We start from the raw sequence: 15,552 nt of genomic DNA on the forward strand, positions 1-15,552 counted from the left end.
TCCGCCCGAGTTCACCCGATCAATTGGCGTGGGAAAATGACTCAACTGCCCACCACTCACCAACCAAACCCTTCTTATGATGCAGGACATTATGGTAAAAATGTGTTTTTTGGGTGCCCTCCAAGTCAATTTTTCTTAGGCCCACGTCCCCCACACCAACCCCGAAGGCATCGTAAATATCGGCTTCTGCGTCGGCTTCTATTAAACTCTTTTTCTTAACGAAAAAAAAAATGAGGTTATCGGCCGATAAATTCGAGAGGAGGCCTTGAATTGATCGGTGCAATATTGTTATAATTAAGTTGTTTTTATATAATTAACGGTGCCTTATATTATTTTCTGTGATTTATTATGAAATCCGGCACTTGAGTGGCTTCACTTAGTAAGACAACTTTGAGAGAGACTCGAGTGGACCGACCAGTGCACCAACCACGACCGGGAAGACCAGCTTTAGCCAAGTGCGCCCATGGTCCGGTCAAGCCAGCCAGGTCTGGGCCCGACCACATATCCATATCTTCGGGCCTCCCTGTTGAGCAATGATTGTATTTAAGATCCAAACATTATTGAAAGTGGATCAACAACTTATTACTTGAAGTCGCGCATCCAATTTAACGGAGCTGTAAAAATATGAAGGCAATTAGATCCAAGAGAGAAAGTAGTGGATGGAGTTAATCCACGGGTGAGGATCCCAGTTCGCTGGATCTCTTTGACTACCCAACTAAAAGCTGCAACCCTCTCTCAGTCTCGACCAGAAAGCCATCTACTTCCCTTCTTGAAGATGAAGAATGCTGCTACATACTCTGTCCCCACATTCATTTTCGCTAATTTTTATTACTTATATATATATATATATATATATATATATATATATAGAGAGAGAGAGAGAGAGAGAGAGAGAGAGAGAGAGAGAGAGCTGCCTTCTGTTCAATATATCAAAAAATTAAGTGGAGATAAATTCTCACATGATTTGTGACTGTACAAAATGAAGGACAACCGTCCTTTTTTTTTTTTTTGTTTCTGTGGCCCCTGCCGATCCCCTTGTTCCTGAATGGCATTATGATATATTAAGAATGGAATCTTCCAAATGTATGGACATTGGATATATTATATTTATGGAAAGCACATTCCAATCTAACTCTGCATTTGAATTATTTATCGGAATCCAATGGGTGTCATGTTCTTAAATATGAATCTAATCGTATTATTTTTTAATTGGATGTTAAGATTTTTTCTATATTTATTTATTTTTTAAATAATTTGGTTGGATGTTTGATTTATTACTTAATGAAAAGGCCTTTTCTCATCATAAGAAATTTTGAAGTTTCACGTGGTCCTTTTTTAAAAAAAAAAAAAAGTTTCAGAAAAAGTGTCCCGCACGTATCGAAAACAAGGGCCTACCGTCCACTATTATACAAAGTGTGAAGATTCAAGAATTAGTTAAAGCTAAGGTAATCGTATTAATGACATCAGTTCCAAATTCTTTATAAAGTCACCGCTTGAGCATAAGCTGCTTACTTTCGAGTCTCGTCAGTTGTTAGACAACACTAACAAAACTCCTTCAAAAGAATGACAAAGTTGAGTCGAGCTCGACTCAAACTCGCTCGGAAAAACTCGACTCTCTCGATTTGTTTATAAACGAGTCGAGTTCGAGCTTACAAAGATATTCGAAACGATAAACGAGTCGAGTTCGAGTTTCAGGAACTCGACTCATTTATACTCGACTCGCAAACCGGTACTCTATATAATATTACCAAAACCGGTTCACCAAATAGCGACTTTAACTTTTAGGGCAAAAATAAAATTTCACAAGTTACATTAGTCAAACGAGTTACATGAGTTAGCGCTTCACGTTAAACAAGTTATATGAGTTAACGCTTGCACGAGTTCACGTTAAATGAGTTAACGCCTAAATGAGTTAAATGGGTTAAACAAGTCGAGTTTGAATTTGATTTTGTGTAGTCGAACTCAAGCTTACCATAAGGAACTCGACTCGAGTTCGAGCTGACCAAGCTCGGGCTCGATTCGGCTCGTGTGTAGCCATAGCGATGCCACAAATGGATGATCCACATGGACGGCCCAAACCAATCGACAGATTGATTGGTTGGTATGTGGTGTGAAGAAAGCTATATATATATATATATATATATATATATATATATATATATATATATATATATATATATATATATATATATATATATATATATATATATATATATAGAGAGAGAGAGAGAGAGAGAGAAATGAAAATAAATGCTTTAAACTGATTTTATTAACTTGTGTATTCATGCCAGAAGCTCAATTTCTGTGGGCGCTACTCCCATGAAACGTATGGAGGTAAAAGTTAAGAAATTGGGTGGGCGGAGCTTCACTTTCACGTGGGCAGTCGCTCACCGGAAACTTGCATAGATATTTTGTGTATCTTGTATTATCAACCCTTCTTTGATTTGAATCAAAATTTTGAAAAGACGGACATTTTTAACCATCATGCAAAGGAAATACCTGCTTACGATGTCGTACCAGATTTGCTTTATATATATATATATCCTAAGTCGTGTTGATTTTGAATCCGTCCCTACTTGAATATAGTCGCAAGAAATTCATGCAAACCGCGTTCACCCGAAAAAATAAAAGAGAAAGAAGGGTTATTGTAATTTTCAACTTCTCTTACAAGTTCAAAAACTAATTTTCAAACAAGTGGATTTAGATTAAACGGGTAGGAATTTTTCATTTTTTATTTGTCATCTTACAGTTCAGTTCAAACAAGTCGATTTAGATTAAATGGGTAGGAACTTTTAGTTTTTTATTTGTTGTCCTACATTGGGGAGAAGAGTTAAGTGAAAGCGTCCTCCTCTCCTGGGGAGTTAGGTACTATCAACAATGCAAAGGAACTTGCCTTGGAGACTCTTTGGCATTGAGACAAGATGTAATTATTTTATAAAATTAGAGTAGATTTATGAAATACTGGAACAATTGTCTCATAAATCTACTCCAATTTTGAGGTAGATTCATAAATATGATGTCTCAATTTTTGAAACAGATTCACAAAACACTGATAAAGTGTTCATGTTGTCAAACTATCTTATCTCTATAAAACCCAAAAGGTTCTCCCATGACTCTTTAACCAAAAGCCTTCTTTTTTCATGCGGAGTTAGGTATTATAACTATGCCAAGAGACTTACCCTGAGGGGTGTTTGGCGTTGAGACAAGATATAAGTGTTCCACTAAATTGAGGTAAATTCATGAAATACTCAAACAAGTGTCTGGTAAATCCAGACCTAATTTTGAGGTAGATTGATAGATCACTCACATATCTCACAAATCTAGTGTTTGATGAATATGCTTGGAACAGATTCACGGAACACTTACTTACCCCCTTGGATATTTACTTCTTTTTATCTCTTTCACCCATGGCTCTTTTTTTTTTCTGGTTTGTTAAGTTGATGGAACAACCCAGAATCAAAGTCACACACCATATATTGATTTGAGCCACACGAAAAAATTTTTCCAACCGACATTAGCTGACGCGTGCCATGAATCTTGATCGACATGTGCTGCGAATTTAATATTCACTGGAAACTCCCATATCTTATCCAACCAAGCCAAGCCAAGATGAAGCGGATCTCTTATTCACCAAAAGCAACTAGGGACGAAACCTACCCGTTGATTCTTTGAGTGGAATCAAAGGTTTAGGAGTTTGAGAGGGTCAGTTCTTATTATTAACAAGGGAAAAGGATTGATGGGTATTGTGATCAACATTGTGGATTGCCCAAGGTGTAAAATCTCCTAACTAAGTAGTAGTGCCACCTGTTCTTCGCGTGTAGGTGTCGACCTTGGGTATTGAACTCTTGACCTTTTGCCTCCACTTCTGGGCAAGAAGCCAACATCTGTTTTGAATTTTAGCTCAGACTTTAAGACAAGAAATGCACGCCTCAACTGTCCCATTTCTTGACCTTTTCCACATTGAATCTCTTGAGCCAAGTTCACACTCGTTTTAGATAAAGTGGCTTTATTTTGGGTTTTACTCGGGCTGTCTAAGACTGGTTAGGAATGTCAATGAATTCAATATCCTATTAAACTACTTCAAAAGAATTTTTGAATCAGATAGGAAAAAACATTTAAACATCTGATTATGAAATCAGGTTGGGTTCAAATTTAAAAAATGACATCCAATCAGATTTAGATTCAGATTTAAATAAATATTCAACAGGATATCCTATTTCTGATGTTTATTTGATTTGAAACTCCATTCTTAGCACATTGTGATGTGGTTTGGATTCGGTTTAAAAGTGGACTTCGGATGTGAACTTTAAAATCAGATTTGGATTATAAATTCAGATATTGTATAACTTTTTTTTTTTTCATTTCGATTCCGATCGGAAGATGTGAACATCAGAAGAAAAAAAAAAGATATAATTAAGAATACACCTTATTCAAATTTAATCCATTGACGTCCTAAGGCTGGCCTACGGATCCTGGACCTCACTATTCCTTGTTTGATTTTAAGACCCATGGATGGATGACGTTTCAGCAGAAATCTTTTTACCAAACGCCGTCTCTAGATCCTCATCGCACCCATTAATTGTTGCCGGTGCCTGTTTTCCTTCTAATTAATGTGTTTCCTTTTCTCACTGTCATGTTCTACCGTTATACTCTTCCTACAACTAGGAGAATTTTAGGTAGTAACACTCCACTTTAATAAGTTTAGTCTCCTGTCCAACATTGTGAGATATCTTCAAGGAAATTGTTAAAAGTGGTTAGTTTTTTTTTTTCTGGTTACTATCCTTTTTTTTACTGGAACTAAAACTATTAGGAGATGGATTGAGGTCCGTCGAACCAGAGGCCCGAGCCTAATGTGTGAGTGGGTTGGGTCGTTACATAAGTGATTCATATTCAAGCAGTAAAGCAAAAAAAAAGAAGCGAATCAAATGCCATTTAACTCAGGCAGGCATTTACCTCATATTTGGTCTTAGGTCTGCAGATCCTTGGAAATGCCTATGGATCTTTCCTTCATTTTTATCTTAGGTAAGACCATGAAAAAGTGTCATGAGAATTTCGTTTATGGATTATAGGCATATTGAGTTTGAGTACTAGAGAATTTCACCTTGGCAAAATCAATACGTCATATCAAAATTCATGAATTTGAAATTCTTATACCTAAAGGAGGAGTAGTTTGGCAACCGTGACGCTTTGGCAGTGTCCCATGAATTTGCTCCAAAGATTGAAACAGGTTCATGGGACACGCACAAGGTGTTTCTATTACCAAACAACTGCTAAAGGTGCTAGTAAAAATCTCAAAAGAAGAAAGAGTTGCAAGAAAAAGAAGACAAATTCAATTCACTTGCAACTAAGCACTGGTTTGATTTGAATCTCTGATCATGGCAGCATGAAGGTTTAAGACTATTGGGGGAGAAAAGTTCCAGCAGACGGTTGAATTAAGAGGACAATGGATCAAATCAAAGGCTTGGGACTGTCAGTATGACTTTAGGAGGGACCAGTTCTCATTAAGAAGAGGAAGGGATTGACGGGTAGATAAGATTGGGCCTTAGATTTGCTGACTTTTACACTCATTGGTTGCCAGTTGAAGCCAGGAGAGGGTTTTCTTCATTTTGGCCTTTGGCGCAGACTTAAAGACAAGAAATGCACGCATTAAGTGTTCGATTCCTGACCTCTTACCTAGCTTGGTGCGTCCAGTTTCAGTTCATCATTGACTCGGACACAGAAATTCATGGTTGTTCTACATATAAGAGGAATTGAAATCAGCCGTCCAACGTCCATTGGTAGCATTTTAAATTTAAATTTTGCGACGCTAAAAGGTGTTTCAATCAGCAACAGAAAATCATTGGTCATGGTTTGTGGTTTCTAATTATAGAATGCACCATTTATGACAGTTTTTAACATTGCAAAATTTATTTGAAAAAAAAAAAACCATCTGATCTGACAATGAACATTGGCCGGCATATTTCAAATTTTGTAGATATAGTGGCTTAATTAGTTGGGCTCACCGCAGTTTCTTCTTAATATGAAGCTGGCCTAGTGATCCTGGATTTTACTTCACTGAATCTCATGTATCTGGGAAAATTGTAGCCACATTCCTTGATTCCCTGCATATCACATGTTGTTTCCAATACAGCACAAATGGGGAGGGCTGGAATCAGCCTGAATCTGCTGATCATCGCAGCATGTAGGCTTTCTTACTCGCGCAAAAAGGTGAACACAGAGGAACGCAATAACCAAACATGATTGTCCTCTCGAGAGCAAAGTCTCTCTTCAACGGTCCACAGCATCACGTTTGTGGAAGTATGCTCCTTAAAGGTGGGTGCATGATAAATGGTAGAGTTTGCATGTGAATCTTCTTTTCTTCATAAGCCATTGCATTTTCAGTGTTGGAAATCCATGGGAAGTTGAGATTTTGCATTCACTTATCGCCAGAACAAAATAACAATTCAACTCATTTCAGAAACTTCAGCTCAATGCAGAAAACATCTTACCACGGAGGCTTGTCAGCGTCGTTACATGAAGAGCTTCTGTATCTGCACTTTGCCCGCAAACAGCAATCTGAACAATGTTCAGGATATGCATAACGTAGTTAAGCTTGCTTTTCCGTTTCTTCAGTAGGCAAGGTCTGCCAACTAGTCTAGCCAGATCGATGGGAGCTTAAAAGAAGCTAATTTCATGGCATCATTGTTTTGTAAAATGACAATTTTTACTTTGTCTGCTATTTCAAAGGTTTATTTACAGTAGTCCAGCAGGAATCTACTAGCACCATTTGCAAGTTGTCTCTGTAAATTTCTAAAACTCTGCATTCTGCGTCTAAAACGTAGCTGACTTTGGATCCTGAAATTTTTCTGTTCTCCAAGTCGAACCAGAATAATTTTCTGCGAGGACCTTCCATGCGCCCGAAAGTCGCATCCCCGTAGATCACCGAAGTTATTCAGGTTCTGATTTCTTCAGACAATTCATTCTTCTGTTCTGTTGATCAAACATCTTCTCAAGATATTTTGCATGCTCTTCAATTCTAATCTGCAAATTTCTCTGAATCTGCATAATAAAATGCTTTACACGCTTAATACTTGTTTGTGAGAAATATAAAAATGCTCTCGAACGCTTCAGAAGGATAGTTGGAAGTTGGAATCTTTTCTAATTAATGCACGTAAGTTCTGGCAAAGGAAAAAAAAGTAACGTACAAAGTTTGGAGAAAATGATCTGTCTTGCTTCAATTTTTTTGTAGGTCTAATAGATTGATCTGCTCCAGGATTTGTGACTCTTAATTGCAAAATGTTTTCTCTAGTTTACAAGAAAACAGCATTTTGTTCATACTAGTTTAATTAGTTCAATACTCAAACAAGTCTGTATAAACAAAAACTAATATATGTTTAAAGGGTCAGCATGTAAAAAGGAATTTGACAGTTATTGGCCACTACAGGAAAGAAAAGCAATAGAAGGAACAGCCACCCCAACAATACCTCTAATTGTTCATGCAAGCTCCTTTGGACGTCCATTTGCAGGCGCAAGGCTTCAGTAATGTGCATCCCGCTGTTCGTTGAGCATAATTAGAAAGATGGTAAAGAATTAATAAGATTGGCACTGCTATTCAGTACAAATCGAAACTCCAATTGAGAAATCCGGGAATGTATGCAAATGCAAGGGACTTACTTCGTGAGGTCCATGGGTGGTGTTTCTTCCATTCTGTTTGTCTGGATCTTACCTGAGATATCAGTAACATTCACTCACTACCTTTAAATACAGCAAGATAACTTTATCAACAAATTTTTTATACTTGTCTACTGATCCTAATACCACAGGAGCTTCATTTTCCAACGGTGAGTCTCTGAGAACTTGTACTGTTCGCAGTAGAATCAGTCATTTTTTAACATCAGGTCCAGTAAAATGAGGAAACCATTTTCCTTGTTTCCATTTTCCACAACACTATAACAGTTTATGGTTGTTGACGTGATCGCACCATATCTAAAAAAACTATTCTCATTGTTGAGTTAGAAAAGCTGTGAGCATGCTTGCTTTTTAATGCTATACTGCATGTTCATACTAGTCAATTTCTTGTGGCAAATTACTAGATTCCTGTTTGGTTTTTCTAGTACTGAAAATATTGATATACTCTTTACTGCTGAATAGTATGTGACTTTAGAACTTGAGATAGCATAACAGTTGTCTCAAAGAGTGCACAAATGATCATCATAGCAACATGGTCCAAGCAAGAACCCACCTTGCACCTGTCGTGGCACTTTTAGGCATTGTCCTGCCTATGCCTTACAAGCATCGAAGGGCACCGTGCACTTGTCGTAAAACTTTGGATGTGATAACTACTGATAGCATCCAGTAGAAGTTATTCAAGAAGAACATGCTCAAGCATTTGTACATATATTCCCTAAGAATGTACATCATGACTGATGCACATATAGAGGTATACATACTGTTCAGTAAGTATACACATGTGTATGCACAGATGCAGACAAATGTAAATACGTTATATAAAAAAGGCCATTTCTTTTTGTTCCATAGGACCCTCTGTGTATCTCAGGTGATTGTTAGGGTTCAAAAAAGTTAAATGACAACAATGCAAAAATTTAGTTTCAGTGGTTTGAACTGTAAACATGAAACCGGAAGTACTCTTAAGAACGGGTTGTCAAAAAGAACATGTATGTGAAAAAAGTCTTCTCTCTGATCAATTATTTGATAATATAAAGTACCAGACATTGCATGGATTTATCTATCAAAGAATATGAACTATATACCGTCTGCCTACTACTAGGCTCCTACCAGTCACAGGGTCATAGTCTATGTAGTACGTACTGTTATATTAGGTGTAGGGGCGTCACACAAGCTGTAAGATGCATTTCCCAAGATGGTGAAGTTGACAGGTCACATTTCATGAAGAGAAGGCAGTTTAAGCATCAGTAGGTTCAAAACATCATGTGAAAGTCTTGACATATAAATGAAAGCTAGCTTAGTCTAAACGTGCTTAAGCGTTGTGTCCTCTTGCTTTCAGTAATCAGGTCTATATAAATCAAGTGTAACTGTGTGTGTACACCTCTATATGTGATTTAAGACTAATATGAGTCCTAAGGACAATGCTAAATCCGTTTCTATGTTATGTCAGTGCATTTTCCTGAAGTATTAGAAATGGAAGTTATGCAATTTCAGCAAGTCACATACTTAAGCAGTTATATGGATTACTAGCTTTTACCTTGAACAAAACTTGGTGTATGCTTTGCTATCCGGTATTTCTGTAATGCCATGATAAGTTACCTCATTATAAAAATAATCAGATAATATGGTTCAAGTGAAAGACTGTAAAACAGAGAAACCAAGCTGACCTGCAAATGACTTTTGATGTGGCATATTGTTAGTCCATCTAAGTTCATAAGTTTTTGTATCTCCTTGGGCGTTGCTTCTGCACTAGCAAGTAGCAAACTTCTATGAGTCTCCTACATATTTATCCTTCTGGTAACTTGCAAGATTTTCTAGTAATGGAGGAAGTTACTCACTCTCTGCACCACCCAGACTATTGACAGCTTTAACAAATTCATCATGCAATTCTTGGGTCCACCTGATGCGTGGTTTGTTTGTTAGTCCTGTGGCAGAAGGTACAGAGGTACATCGGGAAGTTGATACATCCTGTGTGGGTTCCTTTGGCTGCTCATACCAGGTCTGATTGGTAATTTCTTTTGCTTGCGGCTCGAAAAAAGGATGACTAACCTGTAATCTCACTGGACAGAATTAGATGAAAATTTTTAGAAAAGAAAAATACATAAAACAGCATCTAATTGGAACACCAATCAGTCCAAATCTAAGCCTCAACGACCTGCCTGGGATTCAATAGCATTCGCGTCAAGGGGCTTCTTCCAACTTATATCTAAAATTTGTGGACCAATCATCCTTGGAAATAATGTTTTTCTGTCACTGCTTTCTCCCTGTAAGTGTCCTCCATTTCTTTGATTAGTAGCACCTGAGAACCAGAAATTACCACATGGTGGACAGTCTGAACCTGAATGATGCTTACCAAATGATACCAAGTTGAGGTTGTCAATCTTTCTTGAATCATAGTGATAGAGATCATGCGAAATCACTGGTTGAGCAACAGTGACACACTTTTCATGTGAACTGGAAACCAACTTTGGCTGTTGAAATTGACGAAAACAGCAAGGGTTTAGCTGCTGTGCATGTGCATGAGAATTAGATGGAGAAGCTCTACATGGTTTCAAGGTTACAGCACTGGAAGTTATGATCTCTGGCTGCCATGATCGGATATCTTGAAAAGCAGATGGGCTGGTAGAGAGTAAAGTCTCTTGTCTCATAGAACCCTTCATTGGAAACTCTCTGGATGAAGCATTCGGATGTGTAACATTTACACATAATGGCTCCTGTAAATTGTAAGCAGTCCAGCTGTCGAGGGAAGAGTCTGAAGCCAGACTATTGACCTCTGCTTTCCCATTCTGCCATACTGCCGTGTCTATGTTGTGAGTGTTCATTCCCTTGAAAAGCTGACTGTTAGAAGCACTTTCTTATAACTGAAACTGGCAGGCCTTTATAGTGAAGCCTTCAAAGAAAGAAGTCCCCGATAGAATGGTAACAGCGGCCTCTAAGTGTTACCTGTTGCTGGATTTTTTCATTGCTGCCGTCTTTTATCGCACAATCAATTTCCTTCTAAGGATTCCAGGCATATACGTAATATTGAATGTGTTTAAGAAATTCAAATGCTCCCACAGCAACTCAGGAAATGCAAGTAGCAGAAATACACGAAGGGATAACTCTCTTTCCGAGAATACACGTGCGACATATATAATATATGTAAGAATTCTTTCAAGTCAATATCCTCACTGCATTCATGCTAGAAAAGACAAGTATAGATTACATCTCCGGTGTTCATTATTTCATAATTTTGGTGAAGCAAGAATGCTTTATGTATAACAATTCTAATAATTTAGGCTATGAGCTGTTCATAATGTTATGCATAGCTTTTGTGTCTGCTGTGTCCTAGAAGGGAAAGGAAGGGGCATATATATAGTTACATAGATAAGGCACACCTTGTACAGTGCATTAACATTGCATATCATATACTAGGCACAAATTCCGCACTTCAATGGATAAAGACAGCCATAATTATAGCCTACCATATAGGAGAATCCAGAAAAGGAATTCATCAAAGCAGAATAATTTTTCCGCTACTTTTGATGATAAGGGTGGATTCTATCTTCTTTGGAGAATATGCTGGCAAATGGGGTGTTAATTATCATATAATGTATTTGGTGAGCAGGTACGATGATGGTCTTTGGCTAGTTTTCTAATGGTAACTCTACAGTGTTCTTTTCCGTTTAGAGTAGCTGTCCGAAGGTCCGGTTACGCCAAAACAAAACATTATAAACGTTGGTCATACATTTCTAAAAGGAAAACTTTGGACCTACCCAATAAAAAGATGGTGATGAGGAGAATAACTTGTTCCTTTTCTGACTTTTGACTAAATGTAAGACTAATTTTTAATGGCTTTGAGCTCTGCAATTTAGAAATTCATAAACAATATAAAGTAACGGTTGGGTTGTTTGACTGGAAAATTTGGGACCAGGTTACTGAAAAGAAAGACATGAAAGTCTGCGGATTAGGGCTCCTCAAAGCAAAATAAATTGTTAACAATCGGCTCCTAAACTTATGCCTCCGTAAAAAGAAGTTGAGGAAGAAATTAAAAATGAAAAGGCTACACCAACCTTGTGACATTTCTCCAAAGAGAACCATATCCTCTCATGTTTTCAAATTCAATCACCACTTTGCTTACGGGAATCTTTCAAAAAGGAATATCACTTTCTTATTCTCTTGTCAAAATTCATTTGGGGACCAGAAAATTTTGGGTGTGGATTGTTCTTTTCTTGTTTGTGAAGGAACTGAAACTTGATGCTTGGATGTTTTGCTTCCCTAAGAAAACCTGAACAGCCATGTCAGTTGGCGCAAAGACAGCCATGTTCAGTTGGCATGAATAACAAGGAAAGACTGATTTCAGGATGGCATATGACATATGCTTTTCATGCATGTTCTGCTGGAGAAACGTACCATCAAGACTTGAGGAAACTATCCTGTCTTTATTATGATCAAGCTGCAGATGGGCAGTTACTGTTTCGTGATAATGCTGCTGGGCTTTATAAATTCAATAGTTCGTAAAGAAGTTGAAGGCTGTTTTAGTTGTGATCATTTGGTATTTAGAATGTTGATGTATTTGTCGAGGGGAATGTTTCTTATGGTTCAAGTGTCGTTGCTATCGCATGACGTAACCAGCTAGATGCTGTATCAATATCAAAACTGGTGGCCATTACAAAAAGTTAACGTGCCTTGCTCATCATGCATCTGTACATGAGAGCTGAAATATTCATGTTGGTAGGCTTATGTTGGTGGTGTCTGTTGGAAAATAGATATGACGACTGAAACAAACCTGAAGACCAAAATTGAGCTGCACTGTTTTGTCTGGTGGGAATGTTTTTTCCAGAAAGATATTCAATCAAAACTTAGCTTCCAACTTGCTCCTCTTGAGAAAAATACTTCGGGAAGCAGACGCACACAAGGGGAATGTGTCATCGAGAGTTGTCATTCTTAGATAAATTTGAACGCGTGCAATGTTCCCTTGTTGCTTATTCTGTGCAGTGGAGATCAATGGGCGTTATCTTGCATAGACAGTTATCTTTCTGCCTAATAAATCCTATCTAAGCATCCTTAATAAAGCGATCCCGAAGTTTCCGACCACGAAATGATAATTCTGCTCGCACCAAAAAGAAAATATTTCAGAGGTGCAACTGTACAAAATTTGCACAATTTGCGTTGCACCCAATGCAAAGCCAGTATTCATAAGTTTGTAATTTATCTAATGCAGGTAGCTACGATATGTATGCGCTTCTGGAGGCTTTCGTTAAGTTTGAGCTAGCAAGCCGGAGTTAGGTGGTAGATATTTTCTTCTTTCTTTCTCTTTTTCTTTACGAACGAGTTCGAGTTAGGTAGACTCCTAGATTATGTCAAGTGGTGTACCTGTGTTCCAACCTGTTGGTCCCTTCAACTTGAAAGCACTTAAATAGCTCTGTTGGACAGGTTGTTTGAATCAAACCAGCACTGAAAGCCTATCCTTTTGCAAATCTGAGAGGGACAGTTCGACGAAAAACGCCACAAATTTGAGAAGATTTCTTGGAACTTTCCGTCTTATCTAACCAACCTCTAATAAACCGGCTTACGTATTCAAATGGAGAATATCACAAGCAATTAGAAATCGAATGATTGGTGTAATCATCTATATTTTAGTATTTGATACTTTGATTCCTTGAGAAGCTTTGGCACTTGTACAACAAAAATGAGATTATAACGTATTGCAGGAAATGTCGGGAGGATCATCCGTCGAGCTGAAGGCACAGGGGTTTCTGAAAATGTGATCCTGGGCCATTGTTAATGTGCCCATGCCATTGTTAATGTGCATATTGCAGCACATTGTCCATGCCCATGTGTTGATCTCTGTAAGGACAAATTCACCGGGTTGCCGCCACGTGACCGTCCAAGCTAGTTTATGTGCTATTGGACGTGGAACAGAAAATGCACATCTTGGGTATTGAGTTCTTGACCTCTTTCATTTTAAGGCCTTCGGTCAGTACACCTACCTGGATGCACAAAATGTTCATCACTGGGTTTGGGCATGACAATATGTGGACATTTTGGCTGAATTAGTTGCGCTTTTTACCTGTTTTTTTGTTTAACTCCGAAGTCCATGTTGATGTTGGCATACTGATCCAGGATCTTACTCCCCAGAACTGATTATGGTTCAGTATGGTGGATTTCTCTTGTGATGAAGACAAACTGGAATCAAACTCCATGTGACCCAAGATATCTTATGTTATTTTCGTCACAGGACCAGGTGTTAGGCTCTAGCTTTTAAATTCAATCTGAGTTCAAACCACAGTTACTAGGATATGAGATGGATAGGGGAAGAGGCCGGAATGGGGGGAAATGAACATTACTCGGAAGTGGGAAGCGAGATATACTTATAGAAGAATTAGATAAGCAAAGGAATTAAGTTCAAAGAGTGCCACAAAAATTACGTAAATTAAAAAGAAACATTTGCGAAAACACACATCAAATTTTGATAAAATACTAGCATGCATAAGTTTCAATTTTCTTTTTTACTTTAACCACCTAGCTTACGTAGAAAACTGTTGAATAAATGAAAGAAATCCAAACTTAGACGTGCCCTTGTTACACCACCAAAACTTAAGCGTGTTTAATTTAGTAAAAACTTTAAACTTAAGAACATGAAAGCACGTTAAAAGGAAGATAAAGGATAATGAAAGGTTAAGTGCAATAATATAATGACAAAATGTATTATTGTGAAAAAAAATTACATGATACAATGAGAAAAGAGTAGGATAAGGCAACGAAAATTTGAAAGGAATGAGATGAAGCAAAAAATAAATTATTTAAGGAGTCGGTTTTTAATTTAACATGAAACGGTCCTTACTGAAATGAGAGACAATTTTCTCTAACCTTTCTCCCTTTGAGGGAAGGGTCAAGTTTCTGATTTTTCAAACATGGTTTTTGGAGAAACGAGATCTCCCTTTAGATACAAGTAAAAGCATTCATGGAACAGCTCACACAGACAAAGGGAGAGAGTTTCTGAAATTCTTTGTTAAGTATCCATTCATAAGGAGAATAAAACATCAGTACATTAATTCACTACACTTGTCAATAACTTGGCAAGGTGCAAAATTGAGATTCTGAGGTAAAAGGGAACTCAAAGACTACTGGTTGCTATCTAAATGAAATTTGGCACATATCATACATCAGAGGATAGATCTATAAAATGCAAATCCTTTGGACATCTAAAAAGACTAAATGAGCATTGATTCTTATCCCCAAATGTTGGTCCGCTTGATAAAAAAAAGTTTTTAATATCAGTTGACCACTCGGACTTGCAAACGACAACACACAGCGTGAGGAAATCAACGATAGGCGTCGAACGTCGATAAGCATTGAACACAGGTTTTTGTTTGCTTTTATTAGCAACCTCGGTTTAGTCAGTATCCCCATCAAACTATAACAAGAAAAGTATGCTGGAAACAAACGCTTGTCCTCCAACATGAAGGCTTTAAGCCAAAACCTTAGCTAGGTTGCATTTATTCACACATATAACACCAGAATGAGATGTGGCAATTTCTGTAAATCGCACGATAACGTATCGTGCAATTCTGTTTACAAGCATGATATCACTTACACCCATCTTCCATGAAAGGATGCAAACCGTTTCGCTTTGGAACAGTCAAGTGGTGGGTCGAACCTGAACGGGTTAATCAACAAATAATAGGGGCAAGAGAAAACCATGCTGAATCAAACACATCCATCTCCCTGCCTCCATGGTGTAACGAGGGGTTTCTTCGTCACCACCGAGTCTTGACCGTAATTCTGCAAAGAGATAATGTTCACTTCTTCATATTAATGAACATCGAGTTCATGATAGACAAAGGGGTTAGCAGAGTTTAAGGTTATTTGTTTTTTTCTGTTGTTCCCAAAAATTCGAATAAT

The 15,552-nt window shown here is 37.7% G+C and overlaps 1 protein-coding gene across 1 annotated transcript; it reads right to left on the minus strand.

The window, feature by feature from the left end:
- Positions 1 to 6,219: 6,219 nt before the first annotated feature.
- Positions 6,220 to 10,577, minus strand: LOC126409729 (uncharacterized). The gene is made up of 7 exons (XM_050075754.1): positions 9,821 to 10,577; positions 9,504 to 9,725; positions 9,333 to 9,409; positions 9,203 to 9,242; positions 7,654 to 7,705; positions 7,464 to 7,533; positions 6,220 to 7,038 (listed from the first exon to the last, which is right to left on the minus strand). Exons 1-7 carry the CDS (start codon positions 10,485 to 10,487, stop codon positions 6,928 to 6,930), a joined length of 1,239 nt encoding a protein of 412 aa, XP_049931711.1. The 5' UTR covers positions 10,488 to 10,577; the 3' UTR covers positions 6,220 to 6,927.
- Between the last annotated feature and the right edge of the window lie 4,975 nt (positions 10,578 to 15,552).

This window comes from Nymphaea colorata, chromosome 2 (genome assembly GCF_008831285.2).
Source record: "Nymphaea colorata isolate Beijing-Zhang1983 chromosome 2, ASM883128v2, whole genome shotgun sequence".
Lineage (NCBI taxonomy): Eukaryota > Viridiplantae > Streptophyta > Magnoliopsida > Nymphaeales > Nymphaeaceae > Nymphaea > Nymphaea colorata.